Genomic DNA, 20,867 nt, shown 5'->3' on the forward strand with positions numbered 1-20,867 from the left:
TGGTGTTTTCTAAGTTTCCTGGGTCTATACTTATGTGTTAGCCATTAATTTGGGAACATTCTTAGTCATTAGTACTTAAAATTTTCTTTCTGTTCTGTTTTCTTTCCCTTCTCCTTCAGGTATTCCCATTAGCTATATGTTAGACCTTTTAAATTATCCCACAGTTCTTAGATATTCCATTCTATTTTTTTCCTAATTCTTATTTTCCTTTATATTTCAGTTTGGGAAATTTCTGTTGACATATCTTCAAGCTCATTAATTTTTAGACTTTGCACACTCTATCATTGAACCCAACAAGGGCATTCTTCATTTCTATTATAGTGATTTTTATTTCATTTTTATTCTTTCTTAGGCATTTCCATCTCTCTGGTTATCTTCCCATTTGTTCTTTTATGTTGTCTATTTTTCCATTAGAGACCTTAATATGTTAATCATAGTTTATTTTAAATTCACTGATACTTCCAAAATCTGTTTTCTTTGAATCTGGTTCTGATGCTTGCTTTAGTTCTTCAGACAGTGCTTTTTTTGCCATTTAGCAGGCCTTGAAATTTTTGTTGAAAGCTGGATATGATGAATCTGGTAAGAGAAATTGTTGTAGAGGCCTGTAATATGAAGTTTTATGGTAATCTCACTGTATTTAATGTTTGCTGCAGCTATATACATGAGATGCTCCACATTCCTCTAGTGTTCTTATTTATTCCCCTTTGTTGTCTTTGGGTTTTCCCAAGAACTCCTCCTTAGGTAGATCTGTGCCTCACAGTTCTTTTATGTTTAATGCACTGTTACTATACTGGGGCCCTGTTGGTGTGTGGTTAGGTGTGTGGGAAGGGAAATGTTCTTAAGATTAAATCTCAGTCATTTAGTGAACCTGTGCTACTTTGTCTACTTAAGTATTAAGCATATTTCTTCCCTTGGGTGAGACTGGGAGGTTAGAGGGGGCTAGAATTGGGCAAACACCCTTCCATTTGGATAGGATAAAACTCTGGTAGTCTTTAACTTTGGAGATGAGGCTTTTGTTATGGAGAATGCTCTGGGCATATATCAAATGATCACTTTTCCCCTCCTGCCTGAACCATGAAGGAAGGTTTTTTTGTTTTGTTTTTTGTTTTTTTTGTTTTGTTTTATTTTGTTTTGTTGGCTTTTCACCATGAGAACCTGGTGAGGTTTCTAGAATAAATCCACAAAAATGTGAGTCTTTGCCCATCAGGACTGCAACTCAAGAAGTTTCACTTTTGTGGTAATCCATACTCAGCCTCAGTTCCTCAAAATTACCAATTAAGTGTTCCTATCAGTTTGTGACTCAGTTCCTTCTGCTCCAGTGAAACAGCTGTGATTCTCTGTATTCACTTGTCTCTTTAGATTTCTGGGTGGACGTTTGTCCTGTGATCTCACCTGTCTCTGATAGGCCTAAAGAAGATTGGTTTTCACTTTGTTCAGCTTTTTTTCTATAAGGATGGCAGTGGTGAATTCAAGCTCTTTCTGTGTCATTGTTGAAATTTCAGTGCCTTAGACTAACTTCTGACCTTCAATTTAAGTTTGTACAGTGGACTGCATTCAAGTTTTTAAGAGGAATAAAGTTGCCTAAGTAATTAGATGAATGAGTTAGAATTTTCCAGAAGCAAATCTTGTTAATGAAGTTTGCTATGGAAAACTCTATGCCACTTAAACGTTATGATTTACATAGTGACCTTGGTACATTGTTTCTCCAAGATTTTCTCTTATATTTTAATTTCCTGTAAACTTTAGTGTTATGTCATTTTCAAAACTCATTATTCTTAAATAATTATTACTTAGCTACTGATAGACTTGCTTTATAGATGAAGCATATAGTGCAATTTCCTCATATAATGTACTGTAGGTTGTGCTGTAGGATTTTACATAATTAATGTTAGGAAATGAGCAGGTAGTCATGTTCTAGAGTGAATCATGTGGGTGGAATTACCTTAACACTGTTAACATTGGCAACAGAAGAATGGTAAAGAGAAACAATTTAGGAATGGAAGAAAAAAAAGAAGACATTAAAACTAATAGCTTTAGCTCCAAGCATTTACGTATTCTAAGAAGCTGTAAAATTAAAAACGATATATTAATTAGATAGAAAAGCACCAAGTTTTGTGTTCACTAATTAAAAGAAATGTGAGAAGAATGATTAAAATAGAAGAAAAATTCAATTTGGCAGATTATTTTGAGGGCAACAAAACAATTACAGTCACTTGAGATCATTGATGGGATATACAGTCCATTGTGTGGAAAAAGCAGAAGTAGAAATGTTTAGTATGATACATATATCATACATCATAGTTCCTATACAGTGTGAAATCAAATTTCAAGTGCCTGAATCCCATCTATTATTAGACCTTCAGGTTTATATAAAGCCCTCAGTAATTCACGGATTATTAAATACCTTTTCTTTCAGGAAAGCCAATTATTTCATTTGAGTAATGAGTAATGAAGGCCTTCTGAGAAAAATAGGGAGGAATATTTTTTTCATTAAAGCTTTTGGTGCTTGATACTAGTCATGCTTTAAAATTTCTCCCCAGGTGGCAAATTTGTTAAAATTTCATTTATTAGTATGTTTAGGGGAGATCATAAAAAAATCCGATTTCTATAGATCACTGAATATAACTGAAAATTATAGTTAAATAGAATAAATAATAAGTTTTAAAATATGATTTAGTATTTTATGGCATTCATTTCACATAGTCATAGAAATGAAACAGTTGGCAAGAATCAAATATTTTGACACACTTATTAGTTCACTAATCTTTCAATAGAAAGTGGTAACAGATATATTTTTTAAGTTCCACTTGTATTTGATGAAAGAATTGTCTTTAGCATTAATCTGTATGACTTAAAATTTTATTACATATTTTTCTTAAAATACTCTGCTACATGAGTTTTCCACTCTGACACTGGCATGGGGAGTCATTTCTCTAAAATTTTGAGCTTTCAATGGTTTATGTGAATTATGAAGGAAAAAATGGTTGGGATGAGGAAAATAAGCTAAGGGAGTGCCTCCCACACATCTTCTATTGAGTGATGAGTCTCTACAACTTTTATATTTCTCCCTTAGAAGCCTGAGACTCAGTTTTATAGAGTTCATACCATTATTTTGTCCCCACCTTTGACATTTTCCTCATAAATTCTCTGAGCTTTCTGGTATGCTATTAGCATCCACTTGTATTTTCCAACTGATATGAATTCACTCTTACTCATATACCATTTAAAAAACAGCTTTATTGAGACATAATCCACATCACATAAAATTTACATTTGGGGTACCTGGGTGGCTCAGTCAGTTAAGTGTCTGTCTGTCGGCTCAGGTCATGATCCCAGTCCTGGGATTGAGTCCCACATGGGGTCCCTATTCAGCAGGGAACCTGCTTCTCCCCCTCCTCCCTGCTCATGCTCTCTCTCACTATCTGTCATTTTCTCTCTCTCTCTCTCAAATAAATACAATCTTTAAAAAAATGTTTTAATGTGTACAATTCAATCTGTTTTAATATATTCACATATAAATGCAACCATCCCCACAGTCAACTTTTGGAACACTTCCTTTGGAAGTTGGAAGTTCCAACTTTTGGAACACTTCCTTCACTTCTAAAAGAATCCTATACTCTTTAGTTATCTCTCTCATCCTCCTGCCCCCACTCTAAACAACCACTAATCTATTTTCTGTCTCTATGGGTTTGTTTATTCTCGACTTTCATGTGAGTAGAATAATAATAGTATACAGTCTTTTGTGACTGGCTTCTTTCAGTTACCATATTTTCAAGGTTTGTCCATGTCATAGCATGCATTCATACCTCAAAACCTTTTTATGGCTCAAGAATATTATATGTATATGCCATATTTTGTTTATCCATTCATCCAGTTCTTTTCACTTTTAGGCAATTGTGAATAGTGCTGCTATAAACATTCAAGTACAAGTTTTGTGTAGACACATGTTTTCATTTGTCAAAAAAAAATACATATATATATATATTTATATGAGTGGAATTGCTGAGTCATCTGGTAAACTCCATGTTTATCCATCTGTGGAATTGTCAGACTATTTTCCAAAGTGGCTACACCATTTTACATTCCCAGCAGCATTCTATGAGAATTTTAGGTTTCTCTAATATCCTGGTCAATACTTATTATCTGACTTAATCTGATTCTAGTCATGCTAATTGGTATGAAGTAGTATCTCATTGTGGTTTCAATTATCATTTCTCTGATAACCAATAATGTCAATTTTCTTTTCATGTTATTTACTTTTTATTTCAGTGAGCTATTTGAAGGGAAGAATGAGGTAAAAATGTGCCTCAGTCTACTATATTGATTCAGAAAGTCTTTTCATTTATATTAAAATGGGAAAAAATACGGGGATCCCTGGGTGACTCAATGATTTAGCACCTGCCTTCGGCCCAGGGCATGATCCTGGAGTTCAGGGATGGAGTCCCACATCGGGCTCCCTGCATGGAGCCTGCTTCTCCCTCTGCCTGTGTCTCTGCCTCTCTCTCTCTCTCTCTCTCTGTATGTCTCTCATGAATAAAAAAATAAAATCTTTTAAAAAAATAAAAATAAATAAAATTAGAAAACATAAAGTGATTTCTGCCCCCTTGCTTTGTTTTAGGCAACACAACAAGCAGTTACTCAAAACTGTGAAGCTCTTGGAACTCTGATAGGTAAAGAAAATGACCTGGCCCTCATCATTGATGGTGAAACATTGAAGTATGCCCTCAATTTTGAAGTTGAAAGGAGTTTCCTCAATTTGGCCCTCTCATGTAGAGCAGTATTATGTTGTAGGTAAGGAAATAGTCACTGTTCTTTTTCTCTTCTCTGCTATCTTTAACACTGTATATATAAAGAAAATGTAGATATGGAAATACAAGTTTTCATAGAAGCAAAGTTCCTTATTGGTAAAATATATGCTCAAATTGAGAAATGTCCGAATTTAATTCTAATTGTCAGGCTTAAGATGTACTAGAAAGCAGATTATAATTTTTCAGTGATAAATTGTTTATTGATGTATTGACCAGATAAAAGACATTGTCAGTAAGAACAAAGGCCCTGTATTATTGTGAAGAGCAAATCTGAAAAAAAAAAAAATCCATTTTCCACTAGAAGAGTTTCAAGCCATAAGTCTCTAAGCATGATTTAATTACATTTTGCAAATTTTAATATGTTGTGTTTTCATTATCATTCAGTTCAAAGGACAGTATTTTCTCATTTCTCTTGATTTCTTTTTTTATCTCATGGGCAATTTAAAAATGTGTTATTTAATTCTCACACATTTGGGTATTTCCTATATCCCTTTCTGTTACTGATTTCTAACTTAAAGCTATTGTCAGAGAAAATACTTGGCTGATTTTTTCCCCTTAATACTTTGTTATTCTGCTGTCTTCTGGCTCCCTTGTTTATGATGACAAGTTTTCACTGTTGTTATTCGGTATGTGATGTATCATTTCCCTCTTCCTGCCTTCCAGCTTTTTTGTTGTTGTTGAAATTGGGTTTCAGTTGTTTGGCTATGTTGGCTATAAATGTGGTTCTTATTGTTATTTATTCTATTTTGGATTCATGGGATCCCTAAATTAATGTATTGTTTTTACCAGATTGGAAAGTTTCAATCATTATTTTTTTCAAGGGCTTTTTTTCCCCCTTATTTTTGATTTCCGTTACTTTTGGGACTCCAGTCACATATATGAGTGAATGCTTGATATTGACTATAGACTTGTGGAACTGCCACTGCATTTTCCTTTAATTTCCCCTCCTTTCTTTTTGAATTGCATATTTTCTATTGATGTAACTTCAAATTGACTGCTTCTTTCCACTATCTCAGATCTGATATTAAGTTCATGAAGTATATTTTTCACTTCATCCCTAGATTTTTATTTTTTAATAGTTTCAATTCTTCTGTTGGGATATGCATTTGCTAACTCATAATTGTCACAATTTTCTTTGATTCTTTGAATGTATTTTAATTCTATGAACATTTTTATAATGCTGTTTTGAAATCTTTGCTAAATCCTACATCAGTTTGATTCTCAGCTTCTATTGACTGATTTGTTTACTTTGTATGGAAACAATGCTCTCAAGCTTCTTGGCACATCTAGTGATTTTGTTTTACTTTAAGTAAAAGTGGATATTGTGGAAAAATACAATAGTAATTCTTCTGATTCTAGTTTATTCTTCTGCATTTTACTGGTTCAGTATTTTAGTAACTTGACTGTGAAATCTGTTTCCCTGTTCATTTGCAGTTACTGATATCTTTCCTCAGCTATTGTTTTTGTTTTTTTAAAGCCTGCTTTCCCAGAGCTTTCTCCTGTGCCTGCCAACTTTAGTCATCACCCAATGTCTATGGGTGACTATGACTTGGACAAGTTTGTCCTCAGCAATTCAAACCCTAAGGCTTCTGCTTCTGCTACTAGTGCTATATGTGGTTGAAGGAATGCTTTCAGAGGTATAACAAGTTGCACATATCTTTAATTTAGTGATCCACTAGAGGAATATGTGGGAAGTTTATTATCTCAGTCCTCCCATGATTATTCTGTTGCAAAATGTCCCTGTTAAATTTCTAGCTGATTGCTGCCCTCCCTGAACTGGGAGGGCCACTCCAGTTGGTAAAGATGTGGGTGTTCATTATCTGCTCCAAACCATATCCTTACAGTAAATCTGCAGATTCTTGCCCCACTCCCAGGTTAGGAGAATATGAACACCTCCAGGAAAGAAGGTCACAAACTTGCTGCACTTACCTGATACAGTAACAGGTTTTCATGAATGAACATGTCTCTAGTTCTTTTCCACTTTTGGTCATTTTCTGGTGAGCTGAAATGTTTGTTTTTAATCATTTTTTTTTCCAGTTTTATACTTGTTTTCTCGCTGAAGGAAATTTCCCAATGTCCTTATAACCATTAAAAGGTATAGAAAGTTTTCTTAAAATTTTGACGACAATTTGGATGTCATTTAGAAATAAAAGTTTAGATACTTGGAGAGTGTCATAGTATTTGTTATAATTGCTTAATCATTGGTACTTGGGGGAACATAATTAAAAGAGAAAAATTAATTTTTAAAAGTCAATTATGAAGTTGTAGACTTTTTTCCCCAAAGTTCTTATCACTGTATGCCATAATTTTTGTTTTACTTACTCAGTTTATTGTCTGTCTCCTCTCTACTGCAATGTAAACTTCATGAAGGCAGGGATGTTTATATATTTTATCTTCTGCTCTATCGTCTGTTTCAAGAATTGTGCCTAGCTCATTTTAGGGACATAAATATTTCTTGAATGAAGAATAATACATGAATATGAGATTACCTTTAAGTAGCTTACTCAGCAAATTCAAAACACAAACATAGCAAGAAAGCTTGCTTATAAATCCAAGAATATATCGATGCCATACTATATGTTGAACTTATTTTATAATTTTTAAAAAGCTTTTATTTAAATTCTAGTTTGTTAACATACAGGGTAATATTAGTTTCAGATGTACAACATAGTGATTCAACAGTCCTGTACATCACCTGGTGATCATCACAAGTACACTCTCTAATATTCATCACCTATGTAACCCAAATTTTGAGTGGAAACCATTTTATTTTTTATTCCTCACACTGATTATATTGATAAGGAAGTCAATAGTATGTGCCCATGGAAAAACTGTGACATTATTCCAGTCAATTGGTTTACTTATCTTTGTGTGTTACTTATCCTTGTATATTTTTAATCCATGAAAATAAATGACAAGAGTACTGCAATTTTTACATTAAGTCAAATGTGACTCAATAATTAGTTTTAAGGATTATAATATATTATGTATTCTTTCTAAATTATTATTGAATTTGTTATTTGGTTCCATGTTATAGATTATAAATCACAATGAGAGTTGACATGTGAAATACTATTTTTGGAAGGTAAAAATGTCTATTTGGATGAGAAGAATAGAAATTAGCTGTTTAATGTCTGTTTTGAATTCCTAAAACTGTGTTTTAGGGCTGTGTTTTCTTATCAGTTTTATGCTTTGAAAGAGCATATTTATTTTTTTCCTACCCTAAGTAGACTTCTCCCCTTTCAATTTTAGTGAATAGATGGCTATGGGACTTCTGTGTTGTTTCAGCCAATAAAATGAAATGATGAACTTTGCCAGACATGAATGTAAATACTATCAATTGGGTATAACCCTAAAATTCCAGGATTAGGGAAATCTGGCTTAATGCCTACACATGGACACATGACGTAAAGTGTTTTATTAATTGAAGCTCAGTTAACAGATGGTTATAAAAGACTAATATTTTAGGATTTATTTTCAGATATGGGTGGGGAGGATCCAAAATCAGTATAGTGATGATCCATTTCTATTATTAACTGGTCAGAACTGATTTGGAGCTTTGGTGAAAGGCCCAGAACCACATTTACCAAAGGACAGAAGCACCCAAGGATGTTTAGCAAGGGGAGAAAAAGGTTTAGTGGGCACCTGATAGTTCTCTTCTCATATTTGGAGAGCTTGTTTCGCCCAGAGGATAGAATTAAGATTTGAAAGTATGAAGAGTCTAATTTGGGATTAATATGAGATGGTTTTTCATTTTTCCACAAATATCATAGTCTGAATTTAAAAGTAGTTGCCAGACTAAATGGTGAAGTTATTGTCATTGGGGGCATTCCAGCAAAACAACCAACATCTCTTGATTGAAATGAAATTACAAATAGTTTCTGGAACATCCTCTATTGCAATGACTTTTCATACTATAACTAAAATATAGTAATGTTAACTCATTATATTTTCTTCACTATGAAGCAAAAGTTTTTCTATCTGTGCTTCTGTTTTAAAATTTGGAGTGTGTCAAGGAAACCTCTCCAGTTTCTAATAATCTCACCTAAAATTTGAAAGGCTTAAATTTAGTTTTTAGGATCTGTTTTGTGGGAAGGGGATGATCATTTGATCTAGAAAATAAAACCTTTGTGTGTCCCTTGTCATTTTGGATAGAAGTGTGTATTCAATTATTTAGTGAATGACTGCTTCATTAGTAAATGATGAGTAAGAGATAAAACTTTTGGTTCTTTTTCCTTAGTATATCTGTAAATATTTTGTGTAGACAGGGTTGGCTAGCCTGAAATATTTAAAAATTTGCTTTTGTAGCTTATCTGAGGGAAAATAAGGATCAACAGTATCCTCATCTGTGTTGGACACATACCACAGAAAGAAACAAGCATTTGTTATGTTACATCACTTAGCTTTTGTTTGTTGTTACCACAGACTCTCCTGACTGATATCTTCATGGTTTTATATATCTTGGCATTTTTCAAGTTCACTTGAGGGTAGTTAGATTTTCATAGGCTACTCTACAGGCTATCCTTTGGATAAATGCCTTCATATAGTTTCAAAAATCTTCACTTCTTGCTCTCATTTAGGTAGATGATAAAAATTAATATAGCAGGTCAGTGTTAGACAACAGGAAGTGATGGAGAGAAAGGCAAATTGAAGAGTTTATCTCCATGTAAACTGGGCAACTGATATTGTATATTTCTTTTGGGATGTTTAAGAAGTTACTTCATGGTTTCTTTGCTTTTCTTTTTATTTTGGGTGAGGGTGGGAGGGAACATTTTTTAAAAAATTGAGTACAGTTGACACATAACATCAGTTTCAGAAATATAAAATAGTGATTGGACATCTCTATATGTTATGCTATGCTCACTGCAAGTGTAGCTCCCATCTGTCACCATACAACACTATTATAATAGCATTGACTATATTCCCTATGTAGTACCTTTTATTCCCATGTTTTATTCACTCCATAACTGGAAGCCTGTATCTCCAAGTCCTCTTCTCCCATTTTGTGCATCCCTCCATCCTCTTCCCCTCCAACATCCATCAGTTTGTTCTTCATATTTATAGTTCTGATTCTGCTTTTTGCTTGTTTATTCATCTGTTCTTTCAGATTAGTGGGTGGAATGTTTTTATGTATGTAAAAAGTGTAAATAGTGCATTGGGAAATTTACTAGTAACTACCATTTAAAGGTGGTTATGTGTAGATTAAAGGTGAAGTAAAATGAACAAAAACAAAACACTAAAAAAGTGGTGGTTTCTGTCTTCTTTTTCAGGTTATCTCCCCTCCAGAAGGCAGAAATTGTGTACCTAGTTAAGAAGCATGTAGGGGCTATCACCCTCGCCATTGGGGATGGTGCCAACGATGTTGGAATGATCCAGATGGCCCACGTGGGTGTGGGAATCAGTGGGAATGAAGGCATGCAGGCCACTAACAACTCAGATTATTCCATTGCACAGGTCAGTAGTGCAGGCATGAGCATTGAATACCGCGAGTCCATCCCTGAGACCTACCCCACTTGTTTGTTTTCATATGAAACTACCAGCATGTTGGCCATTTTCTTTAGTTTTGTCCCCATGCACTTTATAGCAAAAGTTTTCCTTGAGCAGTTATGGAGTTGGTCATACTGATGCCATCAAGAATCTATAGCTCTGCTAATATAATCTCTAAATCTCCAGTCTCATCAAACTGTAATATGTACTTTGCTTTATGGTGTCTCTCAATGAAGATTTATTTCCTGGACTTGTAATCTCCCCATTTCCGTGTTTTTGGTTTTGTTTTTGTTTTTGTTTTTTTGTTTTTTAAGTAGGCATTGCCTCTTGGCATGCATTTTAAAAAATATACTGTATATTTTAGAGCAGTTATAGCTTCACAACAAAATTGAGCAGAAAATATATAGAGTTCTGATATATTCCCTGCCCTCCCCCAAAACTCCCCCATTATCAACATCCCCTACCAGAGCAGTATATTTGTTATAACTGATGAACCCACATTGACACATTATCATCATCACCCAAAGTCCACAGTTTACATTAGGGGATTATACATTCTAAGGGTTTGGAGAAATGTGTAATGACAAGTATCCACCATCATAGTATCATATAGAGTAGTTTCACTGCCTTAAAAATTCTTTGTACTCTGCCTATTCATCATTCCCTCCAATCACAAAGCCTTGGAAACCACTAATTTTTGTACTATCTCCTTAGTTTTGCCTTTTCCAGAATGTCCTATTCATACAGTATGTAGACTTTTCAAACTGGCTTCCTTCACTTAGCAATAGGCATCTAAGTGTCCTCCATGTCTTTTATGGCCGGGCAACTCATTTCTATTTAGTGATGAAAAATATTCCACTTTCTGGATGTACAATACTTTATCCATTCACCTACTGAAAAACATCTTGGTTATTTCCAAGTGTGGGCAATTATTAATAAAGCTGCTATAAATATCCACGTGCAGGTTTTTTGTGTGGACATCAGCTTTCAACTCCTTTGGGTTTATACCAAGGAGTGTAATCACTAGATCATATAGTGAAAGCATAAAAATATGTTCAGTTTTGTAAGAAACTTCCAAACTGCCTTCCACAGTGGCTGTACCATTTATTGGAAGGTATTTAAGTAGAGTGTGTGGCCTGTGATTTACATCCTCTGCATATTTATATAATATCCTAGGATGTTTAACAAGAATACCTCCTCCTTCTACATATTGACAGTTTGACTTTTGAAGAATATAGTATTTTAATCAATAATTTAAGATCAGCTCTTAATGGATATAGTATTTTCATCACAGTTGAGAAACTAACAATAACACTTTTCACTCTTGCTGAATTCAGGAGCCACTTGTAATTCTTGAACAGCTCCTGAGGTATAATCCCATACTCTGAATAGGTCATTCCTGCTGGGGCTATTCTTATGGTGGCTGTCTCTGAGAGGATAGGTGATTTAGTACCCTGTCCACATGTAAACAGATGCCTGAAGCTAGAGTGGTAACAAAATGGATTCCTAGGATTCTACAGCATAGATGAAGAGCATATGATTCAAGTGTTTGAATCAGATCCATTCTGAAAACCTTGTTCTCACTCATAGATGAACTGTTCTGGTTTTATAGCAGGGAAAACTAAGGATGCTAGAGTATCTGGGTTGGGGTGTCAGTAAACTATGAACAAAGCACCTGTGTCTGTAAACAAGGAAATGACCACACCAAATTCACCTGATCCTGTCCTAAACTGCTACATGCTATTGGGACACATGCTTCCAGTGATCTCAGCAGTTTTATGTGACAGTAAGTCTTGAACTATTAAACATTATAGACACATCACCCTGGCCAGTATCAGGTGTTCTGGGGATCCAGGGAAATATTTCTGGGGTTTTATTTTTTGGTCTAGTTTTTTAGATTCCATATTATAAGTGAAATCATATGGCATTTACCTTTTTCTTTTGGGCTTATTTTACTTTGCACAATACCTATTAGGTCCATTTATGTTTTCACAAATGGCAAGATTTCATCCTTTTTTTATGGCTAATATTCCATTATATATCCCCCTTCCACCACATCTTCTTTATCCATTCATCTATTGATGGACACTGAAGTTGCTTGCGTGTCTTGGCTATTGTCAGTAATGCCTCAGTAAACATAAAGGTGCATATATATATATCTTTTCAAGTTAGTGTTTTTGTTTTCTTTGGGTAAATACACAGCAGTGGAATTACAAGATTATTTGGTATTTTTATTTTTAATATCTCAAGGAACCTCCACACTGTTTTCCTCAGTGGCTGCACCAGTTTGCATTCCCACAAAAGTGTAAAAGGGTTCCTTTTTTCTACAGCCTCACCAACATGTGGTATCTATCTTTTTGATTCTAGCCATTCTGACAGGTGTGAGGTGATATCTCATTGTGGTTTTTATCTGCATTTCCCTGATTAGTGATGCTGAGAATCTTTTTATATGAGGCGCCTGGGTGGCTCAGTTGCTTGATGTCTGCCTTTGGCTTAGCCCCACATTGGGCTCCCTCAGGGAGCCTCATTCTCCCTCTCTCTCTGCCTACCTCTTCCCCTGCTTGCTTGTTCACTCTCTCTGTCAAATAAATAAAATCTTTACTAAAAAAGAGAGAGAGAGAGAGAGAGAGAGAGAGAGAAAGAATCTTTTCATATTTTTGCTTGCTATCTATGTATCTTCTTTGGAAAAATATCTATTCATGTCCTCTCCTCATTTTTAAAAGTTTTTATTTTTTTATTTTTTATTATTTTTATTTTTTTTAAGTTTTTATTTAACTTCCAGTTAGTTAATATTAGTATAATATTAGTCTCAGGTGTACAATATAGTAATTCAACACTTCCATACAATACCCAGTGTTCATCACAAGTGTACTCCCTAATCCCGATCACCCATTAAACTCATCCTTCTCACCTCTGCCCATTTTTAATTGGATTACTTGCAGTTTTCAGGCACTTAGTTGAATAGCTTCATTATATATTTTGAATATTAACCCCTTATCAAATGTGTCACTTTCAAATGTCTTCTCTGCCTTTTCATTTTATTGATGGTTTCCTTTGCTGTGTAAAAGATTTTTTTTTCTCTCTCTCTGTGCTTCCTGAATCTGGGTATGTTTCCCTTCCTATGTTAGGGAAGCTTTCAGTTATTATTTCTTCAGATAAACTTACCTGCCCCTTACTCTCTTCTCCCTCTGAGACCTGTATAATGTGAATGTTACTGTTGTGCCCAAGATTGCGAATCCGAGAAACCACCAAGGAGCCAACACTAATGCAAACACACGAGGGTTTATTTACAAGCTTGAGCTTGGGTCCAAGTATACCCGACACAGGGGAGCAGGGGCTTGGACCCCGAAGTGGGTTACAGCTGGGTTTTTTATAAGCTGGTCGAGGGGATTTTCAGAAGGGGTGGAGGAATTTCTCAAGTTCTGTTTACATTCTGATATGGGGCTTAAGGGCATTGAGCTCTGTTCTCATTCTAAAATGGGACTTTCTACCACAGGCGGGCTGCATGGGCTCTGTTGTCTTTCTGATATGGGATTCCCCGCCAAGGACATTGAGGACATTCTGCAGTTTTTTCCTGTAAAGTTCAGCTCTTTTTTTTTTTTTTTAAATTTTTATTTATTTATGATAGTCAGAGAGAGAGAGAGAGAGAGAGAGGCAGAGACACAGGCAGAGGGAGAAGCAGGCTCCATGCACCGGGAGCCCGACGTGGGATTCGATCCCGGGTCTCCAGGATCGCGCCCTGGGCCAAAGGCAGGCGCCAAACCGCTGTGCCACCCAGGGATCCCTAAAGTTCAGCTCTTATTCACAGGGGCCTAAGAGGGCTGTACTTGTGCTAATGCTAAACTTTAGGTGGAATGGCCTTAATTTTTCTCGGCCTCCACAGTTACTTCCTTTGATATTGTCTAAGAGATCCCTTAACCCATCTTCATTTTAAAATCCGGTGGCCCAAAGTGTCTGGGGCTACTCTAGGCTAGGTGCCCAGGACTCACTTAGGTGGCAGGTTGGCTAGGTGGCTAGGGCACCTGAACTCTGCTCCTGTTTGTGTCATCAAGGGGGAGAGGAGTGCAAACAGTGGTGCTTGCCAGCTCCTTCAACCTAAATGAGTTCCAGCAGCTGCCCTGCCATTTGGTGGAATTCCAGGGTTGGATTCTTTTATATTCTAGTTGCTCTTTTAAACTGTGGGGTTTTTGCTTGTTTGTTTGTTTGTTTGCGTTTTGTTCATTTGGGGGGATTTTTTTGGTATCTGGGGCTGGAATGGGCCAGTGGCCTAGGGCTTGCTGAGGTGGCAGGCTGCCTATGCCACCCAGACCTTGTTCCTGTTGGTAACTATCAAGGTAGAGGGAGAACACAAACCATAGCTCCTCCAACCTGGAGAGAGTTCTAGGGCATTCCTCTGCTATTTGGGAATGTTCTAGGGTTGGTTCTTTTATATTCTAGTTGCCCTTTCAGACTGTGCCTTTTTTTCTGTGCCCCAAGGCAAAGGAATCTACTCATTGTCCCTAAGAACTCCTGTTCCTCCCTACCGCAGTTTGCAGTGTCCTGGGTGGGGAATCTTTCTGTTACTGAGTCTCCATCTTTTGTTGTGCAGTAGCTATTCAGTCAGCCCTCAGGAGGAATTCCTATGTAAATAAGTGTAAATATGGTGTGTCTATGAAGCAGGTCAGTTGAAGGCCTTCCTGTGACACCATCTTGGATCGGACCTTCCAAGTTTTCTTTTCTTCCTTCCACCCAACCCTAAAGTGCCACACCAAGACTAATGCAGGAGATTGATTTGATTCATGCTCAGGCCCCCATTAAAAGGCTATTTCATGTCAATGATAATACTTGGAGCCACATTGGGTTTTTTTGTTTTTCCCTCCATCTTACTTTGACCCAAGAGCAGCTTTGACCACAGAGAGGGCAGAGGTATTCTGACATGATGCGTGCCATTTTATACTTTTTCCAGAACGAATCTTATCCCCAGAACTGTAAGTGGAAATTTGCCCATTGCAGCCCCACGTACTACCAGTCTTTTGTACGCATTCTGCAGCAGTGGTCAAACAGATGTCTTTTACTTTTGCTCTTCCTGGGCAATGCACAACTTCACCTTCTCAGAGGATATCAGTATGACATTCTACCTATAATGTTTATTATGGATCACTTTATTCTCTGAAAAGTGCAAATTATTCACATCCTTCTTCCCAAATTTCTTAATAGTTTAGAATCATCCCAAGAAATGGAACTCTGACTTTAAACTGCTACAAAGCTAAAACTGAGGCAAGAGGAATGTTGTCTTTAGTGACTCCTTTCTTTAATTCACTTGTTTTTTTGTTTAGCTCTGCATTTTATGATTGAGCATCTTCTTCCACATTCTGCTCCCTCATGGTCCAAAATCTTAAATGCTCCTTTTTTGAAAGTTGAAAATTTTTTCATATTATCAATTTGTGTCATTTTCAAGTGAGTACTAAATTCTAGGAGTCTTTCAATGACTGAATTACTTCATTTTGTGGGATGACACTCCTAAATAGCCACTTATTCAAAAAAATGTTCATTGAGTGAATATCAAATTCTATTCATGTTTCTGGGTGTTTAGGATTCATCATAAATAATGAGACCTACTCCCATGGAGTTTTCATTGTGGGAAACAAAAATATACAGTAATGTCTATCATTTGTTACATGATAACTGCTATGAAAGTATGTATGTAGATGAGGGTAAGAAGGCTCATCTACACTGCAGAGGCTGCATGTAACGTTCACTTTTAACTATTTATTATAGGAAGTGGGGAACTGATACCTATAAGACATAATTACTTATACTTGATCAGAAATTTAAAAAAAAAAGATGAAGATGAGTGATTTAGCCTGAGTTCTTGTTGTTTTTTTTTTGGTTTTTTTTTTAAGATTTTATTTATTTATTCATGAGAGACACACAGAGAGAGAGAGAGAGAGAGAGAGAGAGAGGCAGAGACACAGGCAGAGGTAGAAGCAGGCTCCATGCAGGGAGCCTGATGTGGGACTTGATTCTGGGTCTCCAGGATCACGCCCTGGGAGGAAGGTGGCACTAAACCTCTGAGCCACCCAGCACCCAGGCTGCCCTGGGTTTTTGTTTTTAATAGGATGTTCCTGTCATTAAATAATTCTGTCCCATTACTATGATTAAAGTCCTAGGTGACTATCAGACTAAAAGCCTTGAATATTCCAAGTGAAAATCCAAGCAGTATTTACTGGGCAAAAAAAAAAATGTAATGTTAAAAAAGGGGTTTTTTTAGTGATAAGAGAAGTTAATTTCATAAAGCTTTTTAAAAATTTTCTTTATAGAGAACTGCTATGTCAGGTTGTCTGCAAAACTGGTTTTATTCTGCTTCCTTCTGTGTTGTATTATTCTAGAGTGGGAACTCTAAGGTGTGAAATGCAGAGAAAATGATGTTTTGTGGGTTTTGTTACTAAATGGTAGGTTCGTTTGAACTTGCACTGACTGTTGTTTCTTTTAGTTTAGCTACTTGGAGAAGCTTCTGTTGGTTCATGGAGCTTGGAATTATTTTCGAGTAACAAAATGCATATTGTATTGTTTCTACAAAAATGTAGTGTTATACATTATTGAGGTAAGAAAAGAGATACACTTTCTTTCATGGAAAAGTTAGGTCTTTCTTTGACATCAGGCTTGGTGGTCTAGGGGGTTTTTTGGCCATCTTTGTGTCATTTAAATTAAAATTACATAATACTGCTTTAGGTATTCACCCAAAGTTATTCAGTAAATTTGAATCTTCTAACTACCAGCCTGACTTAAAAAATACCTGTGTAAACCTTTAATTTGGCTATGGAAATATATGTTTAAATATTTTACTTTGAAATAATTATAGATTCACAGGAAGTTACAACAAATATTTTTAGGAGGTCCCATGAAACATTCACCCAATTTTACCAAAACTCCACCTTGAATAATCCAGGACAATATCAACAGCAGGATATAACCAGCAGAGCTTATTCATATTTCACCAGCTTTACACATACTTGTGTGTGTGATTCTATGTACTTTTATCCAAGTGTAGGTTGATATAAACACCACAGAAATGGAGACAGAGCCCGGTTTCCCTCCCCAATCCTTCCCCAATGATACAGATCTGTTCCATCACAAGGATCCCACTCATGCTGCCCCTTACATCCACATCCACATCCACATCCACACTTAATCCCTGACTGACTAATCTGTTCCCTATCCTTATAATTTTGTTCTTTCAGGAATGTTATAAAAGTAGAATCGTCTAGTATATAACCGTTTGAGATTGCATTTTTTCGGTCAGAATAATTCCCTTGAGATTGATACAAGTTGTTCCCTGGATCATTTGTTCCCTTACCATAACCTTTAGCATCAACCTGTTTAAGAGCATTTGTATATAGGTTTTGTGCAAACACAAGTTTTCACTTATTTAGGACAACTGTCCAAGAGTACAATTGCTGGATCATATGGTAAATGCGTGTTTAGTTTTAAAAGAAACTCCCAACTATTTTCCAGAATGACTTTACCATTTTCAATTCCCATCAGCAAAGCATCTGTTAATCTTGTTTCTGTGGGTCTTTACCAGCATTTGATGTTATCACTATGTTTTTAGCCATTCTGACAGATGGGTAGTGATATGTCATTGTGGTTTTAAATGCATTTCTATGGGAGCTAATGAACATCTTCTAATGTACCTATTCGCTATCTTCATATCTTCTTCATTGAAATGTGTCTTCATATTTTTTTGTCCATTTTCTAATTGAATTGTTTTTGAGAGTTCACATATTTTAGATGTTAGTCCTCTGGCAGAAATGTAGTTTGCAAATATTTTCTTCCAGTCTGTATCATGTTGTTTTGTCATCTTAATAGAGTCTTTCAGAGTACAAAAGTTTTTAATTTTGATGTGGTCCAATTTATAAATTTTCCTTTTGTGGATTATGCTTTTGGTTCTATGTCAAAAAACTCTTTTCCTAGCTCTAGATTCCAAAGATTTTCCTCCATGTAGTTTTCTAAAAGTCTTGTACTTTACACTTAATGTCATGATCCATTTTCAGTTAATTTTTGTGTACAGTAGAGGGTTTAGACTATCTAGTTATTTTGTCCATGGCAATTTGATTACTTCAGTACTATTTGTTGAAAAAGTTATCCTTCCATTAAATTGATTTTCCACATTTGTCAAAAATCAATTGGGTAAATAAGAAATAGAAAATATGAACAGACTATAAATAGGAAAGAAATTAGATCAGTAATCAACACCTCCCTGTCAAATTATACCAATCGTTCAAGGAAGAATTAACACTAATCTTTCTCAAACTCTTCCCAAAAAGTTACATAACACAAACTCACATCAAAGAGGAATATCCTCTAAATCCATCCATGTTGTTACAAATGGCGAAATCACATGCTTTTTTATGGTTGAGCAATATTTCATTGGATATATATACCACCTCTTCTTTATCCATTCATCTATTCTGAACACTTGGGTTGCTTCCACATTTTTGCTATTGTAAATAATCTTACAATAAACATAGAGGAGCATAGGTCTTTTTGAATTAGGAGTTCTCCTTTTTTTGGCTGGGTCAGTTACAACTGTTATTAGTTGCAGATGGTACAATTTGCTGAAGCCATGGACAAAATCATTCTGAACCTTTACAATTCAATATCATTCTTTACGATACAATGCATTATTGGACAATTAGATCTAAATATTTCATTGAAATTATTTTTTGATAGAGAATGAAATAAAAATTCTAAAATAAACAGATGGCTTTCTGCTAAGCTCAAATACTCAAGCTTGATTTTATTTACATTTTGGCAAAATCCCATTTGATGACATAAAAAAAGAATGATAAAGTACAATATTTTAAGTACTTCAGTGAATGGAAACATTTAGGTCAATATTGATATAAAACTTCTTGAACTCTCTTTTCTTTCAGCTTTGGTTTGCCTTTGTTAATGGATTTTCTGGCCAGATTATATTTGAACATTGGTGCATTAGCTTGTACAATGTGGTAAGCATTCTCCGTCTCTATCTGATAGCATACAGAACTTCAGTGACATTTCTTTATTATTTATGTCTGGGACGTGTATCTAAGTCAATCATCTGTATACACAGCAGGCAGCACAGATACATCTTTAGAGCCTTTGTTGCTATGACACATCTTGCAGAAGCCCATACTCTCCACACATGGTTTCAATCATAGGAGATCATTCTACAGCAACTACAATAAATTTGTATGCAGTGTATTTTGATAATACATCCAAAATCTCCTTACTATATGCCTGTACAATGTTTTCAGGCTTTTAAGCCAAGTAATTATTATTGAACTCTACCTCTATGCAGTCCATTTAATACACATAATTAATATTTATCTACCTCTGTAAATGTGGGTAATTTCCTGGCCTTTTAAACCTCCTGGTGGAAAATTTGTCCTTTTGTAAATATTTCACCCTATGTTTGTAGGAAATGATGAATTTTGGTATGAAGTCCTATAATAAATAATAAATATAATAAATAAATAAACAGAATTTTCTGAAACTAAACAATCCCAAACTATCACTTAACTCATTTTAAGTTAAAAAACTAAAAATAACAGTATTGTTAAGTGGCCTTTTAGATTTTTGTTTTGTTTTTCTTGTTTATTATTCTACCTTAAAAATGAGAGGTTAGGGAAAACTAGCATAAAAATTAGGCTCCCAGTGAGTATTTCATGGCCTTTCTTTTGTACTCCATTATCATAGCATATTACAATCTAGATACCCTGTGCTTTAATCTCTAAAATTCTGTCTTCTAGGAGCTTGAATTCTGAAACAGCATAGACAGAAGTCCTCAGACAGAAGTCATTGACTGTCCAATAATACAAAAATGTCTAGTGCTATGAATAGTTATAGTTGTGTGCAAGTCAATTCTAAACATATTTGGCTAGAGCATTATACCAGTGAACTTGAGGTCATATCCATATTTGTCTCTACCAGGCTTTTGGTCACAGATGACAATACTCAATTTTTTTTTAGAGTTTCATTACAGACTAGGGTGGCAGAGTCTCTCCTCTGTGTGAGAAAATTCACTGTGAATGGATAGACCACAGATATTGGTCAATGGAATCCTTTTTTTTTTTTTCTTTTAAATAAAGGAGAGCACCTGGGTGGCTCAGTGGTTGAGCATCTGCCTTCAGTTCAGGGTGTGATCCCGGAGTCCTGGGATCGAGTTCTGTATCAGGCTTCCTGCAGGGATCCTGCTTCTCCCTCTGCCTATGTCTCTGCCTCTCTCTGTGTGTCTCTCATGAATAGATAAATGAAATCTTTGAAAATTATAATAAAGGGGAGCTCAGAGACTAGCTTTTTAAAATAAGCAGTAAATGAGGGCTAGTGGGAAACTTAAAATTGTGGATATTTTAGGACAGTATATGATGACATTAATATCCATTGACTTATTAAATCTTATCTCATTATGTATATATTTTACAGATGGGAAAAAGATAGAGCCTAGGACATTTCAAATAGTTACTGGCAATAAGAGAGCTAGATTGCTTATTTAATAACTACATTTACTCAGCCATTAGAAACGACAAATACCCACCATTTGCTTCAACG

General features: G+C 35.4%; 1 protein-coding gene across 6 annotated transcripts in view; it reads left to right on the forward strand.

Annotated features, from left to right (window-relative positions):
* Positions 1–20,867, forward strand: part of LOC112669509 (phospholipid-transporting ATPase IB-like) — a 178,051-nt gene that overhangs the window by 91,957 nt on the left and 65,227 nt on the right. For all 6 annotated transcript variants that reach the window (XM_049100844.1, XM_049100840.1, XM_049100842.1 and 3 more), the window contains 4 exons: positions 4,619–4,791; positions 10,079–10,262; positions 16,768–16,878; positions 19,211–19,285. In XM_049100844.1, the coding sequence (XP_048956801.1) occupies positions 4,619–4,791; positions 10,079–10,262; positions 16,768–16,878; positions 19,211–19,285 (543 nt within the window). The remainder of the gene's footprint in view (positions 1–4,618; positions 4,792–10,078; positions 10,263–16,767; positions 16,879–19,210; positions 19,286–20,867) is intronic.

Source organism: Canis lupus, chromosome 25 (assembly GCF_003254725.2).
Source record: "Canis lupus dingo isolate Sandy chromosome 25, ASM325472v2, whole genome shotgun sequence".
NCBI lineage: Eukaryota > Metazoa > Chordata > Mammalia > Carnivora > Canidae > Canis > Canis lupus.